At 27.8% G+C, this 6869-nt stretch overlaps 3 protein-coding genes across 3 annotated transcripts; 2 read left to right on the top strand and 1 right to left on the bottom strand.

Moving 5' to 3' along the window:
• AAJ76_1450006867 (hypothetical protein) lies at positions 1-125 on the top strand (the record flags this gene model as incomplete). The annotated part of the gene is made up of 1 exon (XM_024474062.1): positions 1-125. A coding segment is annotated over one exon (125 nt), but the record flags the coding sequence as incomplete, so codon positions are not given.
• Positions 126-4261: 4136 nt separating this feature from the next.
• On the bottom strand, positions 4262-4414 carry AAJ76_1450002456 (hypothetical protein; the record flags this gene model as incomplete). Its single annotated transcript, XM_024474061.1, has 1 exon — positions 4262-4414. The coding sequence occupies one exon, from the start codon at positions 4412-4414 to the stop codon at positions 4262-4264; it is 153 nt and encodes a 50-aa protein (XP_024329744.1).
• Positions 4415-5959: 1545 nt separating this feature from the next.
• Positions 5960-6364, top strand: AAJ76_145000910 (hypothetical protein; the record flags this gene model as incomplete). Its single annotated transcript, XM_024474063.1, has 1 exon — positions 5960-6364. The coding sequence occupies one exon, from the start codon at positions 5960-5962 to the stop codon at positions 6362-6364; it is 405 nt and encodes a 134-aa protein (XP_024329743.1).
• Between the last annotated feature and the right edge of the window lie 505 nt (positions 6365-6869).

Below are 6869 nucleotides of genomic sequence, written 5' to 3'. Positions count from 1 at the left end.
TTTTAATTTTGACCTGGGGGAGGTCAGGCATGATACTGTTGCTGTATCGCCCCGCTGAACTGAGTTGTGTTCTTAAATGGTGTATTGAGCCAGGCGATGTTGTTCTGTGCACTCACTTAAGGTGAGAGATGGTCTTTAAGTAGACCGAGGATCCTGTATCCTAAGGGAACGCTCTTTTCTCCTATAAGCAAGGCCGTAAAGGTATGCTGGCGTGCAAGCGCAATATTGATGTTTTGGTTTTACAGTGGAGTTTTTGGTGGCCTGGTGGTTTTTCTTCTGTTGCTGATTTTTATTTTTAACAATAAAATTTTTTATTTTTTTTTAAGAAAATTTGTATTTAGATTCTGGTACAGAACATGATAGCATAATAGTAGTGTTTACAACAACTAAAAATTTGAACATTTTGTAAATGTAAAACGATGATCTGTGACGGAACATAAAAATCTTTATCTTCTTACTTTGGACAATTTTTTAGTTTGCAATGTAATGTGGGACATCACTTTTTACCGTTAACATATTGTATGATGAGAAAATCAGAAGATAGCTACCAAAATTTTTAAATTGGTTACGAAGGCACGAGTTAACAGCAGCGTCATGGTTTTTAAAACGTCGTTTTAGATTTTTAAGTTTCAAGTTATTAAGTTAATAGGCAATTTTTTTGTTGGCTTTAATTTCAAAGTTGCAGATTATGTTGGGACAAAAATGTAATAAGAATGCAACATTTACAATTTTTAAAAAATTTTATGTAAAGAAAATACTATCTTAAATTTTGTACCTATAAATAAAGTATTGGTTTTCGTGTGCGTTTATTAAAGTAATTTACTAATTAAAAACATGGAGGTTTTGAGACCTTTTGAATGGTTTTAACTCAATATTTAGGATTTGGTGATAGCAATAAAAGCATAGAATTTTAGAATATTTTAATATACCTACAAACATCATTGAGGGATTTTATTTGCATTTTAACTAATTCATATTGAATTTAACAATTTCTTTTTATCACATTATCAAAAAATAAATTATCGAATAAAGTATTGCGGTTTAAAAACCTAAAAGAAACATTTTTTAATTACACCTATGAGAAAATTGTTTATCCTTTATTTTTAAAATGCTCTATTTTAAAGAAGAGCTGAAAAAATTATTTAATAACTTTAGAGATAGTATTTTGTTTAAAAAATGCATTAAATGTACTGAAAATCTTCAGTTATACAAAGATACAAGAGTTTATTGTTCTAAAAATAACAAAGCACAGGGATTCAATTTTTTAAAAATTTAGTTTTGCTAATATAAAAAAGTTTTAAAAATCATTGGTTTGTTTTTTAACTTTGCACCTTATTAATTAATTGTACATATAAGCGAGTTATCACGAAAATGTGTTACTTACATTATTTATAAATTTAATAAAAGCGAAATTCTAGAGTTTATCCTAAAATTTTTTTTAATTTGGAGGAAATGAAAACAATATTAAAATAGGCGAAAGCAAATTCGGATAACGAAAATATTATAAAGGATACCATGTTGGTGGAGTGTAGATGTTTGGTTAAGTTGAACGAAAACTCGTAAAATTTTTTGTGTTTCAGTTTGAATTAGAAAAAAATACTTTGGAAAACATATTAAGGAAGTAAATTAAATTGTATAGTATAATATACTTTAACTGTACGGAAACTTATAGTTGAATATGAAGTATTTTTTATGTACATAGGACAGTTAATCATTCCAAAGAGTTTGTAAATAAATTAGCTAATGTTCACAAAACACCATTGAAGATACATGGAATGCTATAAAAATAAACATTCATTTTTGAAATAGGACATAAACAGTTAATGTATATTTATTACACTTTATGTTTTGCAGAAATAATGAGAAAACGACTCTAAAAATTTACTAATTAGTTCTTTTAGCTTAAAAATTTTAAATGTTATAAAATAAATTTGTATTAGTATGAACTATAAATTTTTGTTTTTTAACAAATTAAATCTAAATTATATAAAATTATAATTTTAATGAAATTTATAAGCTGAATATAGTAAAAACTTATTTAAAAATACTCCCAAAACTTTTTATAAAAATTTTTTAATTTTTTTTGTTTAAAATTTTAAAATAAAAAACTTTAACATGAATGTAATTAAAAAAAGTGTTTCTTTTAGGTACAATATCCTTTTTTATTTTTTTAAAATGTGTGTTATTTTCATTTTCTGTTTTTAATATCATTTTTTTTTGAGTATATTTCTTGTTGATTTAAAAGTATTAAATAATGCTAACAGTATTTTTTCACTTTTTTGTTCAATATTCGATAGTTCTCTGTATATTTCTTTTTTAGAAAGATATAGCCGATCTTAGAATGCAGGTTGCTGGTTTATAGAATACTTATTTAGTATATGATGGGTTTCTCGTCTATTTCACTGGATGTATTTTGTTCTACATCTAATATTCCAATAAATATTTTGTAAACGATAATAGATGTTGGTTCATAGCTGTAATAAAATTCTTTGCATTTAATGGCGTGTTACATAGTACTTCGACTCTATTAAATATGGTTTTGTTCATTCTTTTGTACTATTTTAAACTAGTAAATGACTCGATCTGCTTTCTATAAGTCGAAAATATTTGTATCTTTCGTAAATTTCAAGCAGCTTGTTTTGCTTTTGCAATTCTCATCATTAATCGCCAATTTTCTTTTTTTATCTCAAGGCCGACAACTTTCAGAAATTTTCTGTTTCGTTTATCACGATTTTTAAGACTCTGCAAACAGTTTTAGGCCATTTATAAATAACAAGTTGTTACATTGTAGTTTCTTTCTCTTGTAATCACTTCTATTTTAAGGTATAGACCAGGCCATTTAAACTTTTGCTGAGGAGACCAGTTACAAAACAAATTGTAGAGGTGATAAGTTACCTCCTTGAAATACTCCTCTATTTATCGTTTATTTATTATAACTACATTCTTTGCTCTAAATTCTATTTCGAAATTATAAATCTCAAAAAGGTTGTTATCCAAGAGCACATTCTCAGTGCTTTAATGCACTTTAAACAATATTTGTGGCAGACAAGTTCAAACACCTTTTACACGTCCAACCATGCTATTTTTAATTTACATCTGTGCGCTTTGTTGATTGTTATGTTTGTTTGTGCTTAATCTTTTGCTCTTTGTACTTTTTGCACTGTTCCCATTTAATTTTCAAATAGTATTCTTTTGCTTTCTACAAGATCTTGGATTGCAGCTGTATGACATTTCATAGTAAGCTTGTATAAGTTAGACATGCATGTTGTTGGTCTAAAGTATTTCCTGATGTTAAGGTTTCCTTCGAGATAATATAAGTTATTTTTATATAGAACCAGTCCTTTCCTTCTTTTCCGTCTACACATATACCTTTGATTATTTTAAACATATGTAGGTGTAAAATCATATGTTTTTGATAAAGTAATCGTGAATAAATTTGGGTCTGCTGCCTTCCGCCTCAGGAGTTTTTAACTATTTTATTAAATTCTCTGCGGTTTTAAATATTGTACCTCGCCTGTATTTAAATTAAACTCTTGTATAAATTCCTTATTTTGCATATTTCGTCCATGGTCTTTCTCGCCTTATTTTACCAAAAATTCTAAATTTCCTAATTGCAAACTTCGTGTTCTGCAGGTATTTCTCTTTTAGCATTCTGTAAATATTGACCTCTGCACAATAAAAATAGTGTGTTCTATTCCTCCACTCTTTTCTTTGCTTGCAGCTTTAATTTTTTTGTTATATACCAATACGCATGTGTCTAAAAATTATGTTGATTGTCTATTCTTTGAATTAATTAAACGCAATCTTTTGATTTCTGTTAGATCTTCTTTTGACACCTTCTCTTTGTTGCTTTTGTAGGTCTTGATGTTTCTGCTTGTTTCGAAAATTTGTTGATTTAATTTTTTATTGATTCTTTCCGCTTATTTAATTTTTTAGCTTTTGAGTAACTTTATTATACATATTCTGTGCAGATTGTAATGTAAGGGCAATGTCGGAAATGTTTTTAATTTTATAGTGCAGTAAAAAAATGCCGATGCACTTGTTTAACATTTCAACTCATTTAATTTCAATCTTCAGAGAACTTATTTTTTTTGTTAGTTAAATTTCTTTAAGCTCTTGTTTTCTAATAACTTAAAACACTTCCTTAAGCTCCTTTTTATTCTCTGCTGTTCAGCAGTCTCTTTTAATGACGTGGCTTTGCAAATTTCAACTAGCAACTTTATTCTCTTCACAAATAATTTTTCTTTAAATTGTTTTACTCTCATAAGACTTCCTGCTTTTGATTTTTCTTAAATATGACTTTAGAGATTTTAGTGTTAAACTCGTCACGATATATCGATATTATCTTCTCCCAATACCCTTTAGCATTTGGTTCCATTGTGTCAAGATAATCCCGCAAGCCTATCTCGGCCATTCCCCTTAGATGAATTAACTTCCATCAGTACAGCGACTTATAAAGCTTTCGTGTTTTAAGCAGAGAGAGGAGCTTCTATTTCTTGAATCATTATCTTGGTTTCTAGATACTTGTATACATCGTCAGAAGTTGCTGTAGGTAGTTTATTAATTTTTTATCCAACTACTTTATTTTTTTTCCTTTCATAAAGAATTAAATAAATAATATTTAATTGAAGAATTTTAATAAAAGTTTAATTTATTTTAAGCTAAAAAACAGAGAAATGTATTCTGGACGTCCTAGCCTGTAAAGAAGTAAACTCTTTTTGTTTTTTAATACAGGTAGGTCTAGAATATTCTTAATCCTTCGAATATCTAAGACAAATCTTTTTTAGAGGCGACATATCCTAATTTTTTATCTCCTTCATTCCAAATTCACACTTTAATAAATTAAGCTTTAAGCCAATCACCTTTAAATTTATCTAGAACCAGACACACATGCTTTTAATGTTCTTCCGCCACTTTATTGTAATTCCAACACGCCATCCGTATAAATTACTAAAAACCTAAACAAATGTTTTTTTAAAATATTATTCATTGCTATTTAAAACGCTGCTGGTCTATTTACCAGACCAAAGAACATTTTTGTAAATTCGAATGAGCATTCTCTGCATGCAAATATCGTTTTCTCAATATCTTGTGGGCGCATGTTAATTTGATGGTATCCTGATTCAGCATCTTGCTTCGTAGGATAAGCCGGCTTCCTCCAATGCATCTGAAAATTCATCACCTCTAGGCATGAGGTATGCTCCTTTATTGTAGCGTCGTTCAGTCACCTGTAGTTGATACACAATCTGCTTCCTCGATACTAAAATCACTGTACTTCTTCTTCATGAGCTTTCGACTGGCCTAATATTCTTAATTATAAATACTTTTTTACTATCTTCAAATCACCTCCTTCTTTTTGTCACCCAACTTGTAAAGTTGCACCATAATGGACTTACACCCTCCTGTATCAATCTTATGATGATATTTCAAAATACTTTCCTTATTAATTTTCAAAGATTCAATAGCTACCTTTCCTTGCCAAAATTTAATTGAATTTTGTATTTGTTTAATAACTTACATATTACAATATACGATATTCCAATGCCCCTTGTGAAAAAAAAATCGTCATTAAATACATCGCTCTCTAACTTTAGTTTCAAGAATATCTTCTTCAAAGACCCAATTGCCGATCTATTTGCAACTTTAAACTTTATCTTCATTTTTAATTAATTGTATCTATCGGTAGACATTCTGGTCTGATCAGATTGACTTTTTAGCCCCTGTGTCTATTAAAGTGTCAAATTTATTTAAACCTCTTAAATAGATGCTTTATTTACTGTCGTCCTCCTCACGTCTTTGTTTTAAAAAAAAATAACTAAAAATAAATTTATTTTACTTTGTCTCTACTTCCTTCTTCTTTTCACCCAATGAGCTTTTCTTGAATTTTTTTGACTTCATTAACCCGTCTAACATTATTTCTCTTTTTCTAAAAAGAGTTATATCTGCATTGAGCAATAATATGTCCCTTTTGATTAAAATCTTTTTTTATAATAAAAACTTTTGTTTTTTTTTATTTTTACTCCTTTTTTCATGGAATTTTTTGTATTATCCCGGATTTTTCCGTCTTTTTTTAAACCCTCTAAAAATGCTTGATCAAACTTCAGATTCTAAAATCAAAACTTTAGAAGTAAATTTAAAAAACAATTTGGGTTATAAAAGAACCATATCAAACAAATTAGATTCATTTCTGTCAGATCTCGAAGATCTAGAAAAATCTACAATTAAAATACCTATTTTTTTAGATTTATCGGATAAACAACTAATTAATCGCTATAATGCTTATACAAATATCGGCTTACTAATTACTTTTCAAAACAGTTTGACATCTTTGATAACTTGTTTACTAAAAATTGCGAGCTACTGACATTGCAAATAAATAAGAAAATCAAACGGGTAAAAAAGCATAATACAATGAAAGCTGATAGATACATTGATATCTTCAATTTAATGTTTTTCTTGGAATATTAATTTTGTTCTCTCTTTTTGCGTCAATAGGAATCAAAGAAACATGGAATGTAGCATCGATGACTTATAATACGTTAATATCAGCAAAATATTTTAAAGTAGATTTAAGTTTTTATATGCCAGATTTACATTTTTTTCTAAAAAGGATAAAAAGATAAAAAACAGGGAGAAAACAGAGATCTGAAGTAATAAAAAGAACTTTTGAAGCAATAGTTAGCTATAATGCTAATATGAACAAGGTAGATAAATATAATCAATCTATTTCATATATTAATTTACTAATAAAGACTAAAAGATGAGATCAGAGACTTTCTATATACTTTTTAGAAGTAATTGTACACAATACACATATTATTTGGAAGTTAAATAATATTAAAAAAAAGTTTAAGTATGATTTTTTTGTC

Source organism: Vairimorpha ceranae (assembly GCF_000988165.1).
Source record: "Vairimorpha ceranae strain PA08 1199 chromosome Unknown NODE_145, whole genome shotgun sequence".
NCBI classification, from domain to species: Eukaryota; Fungi; Microsporidia; family Nosematidae; genus Vairimorpha; species Vairimorpha ceranae.
Note: the sequence above shows the minus strand (reverse complement) of the source record. Positions and strands in the feature narration are given on the sequence as shown.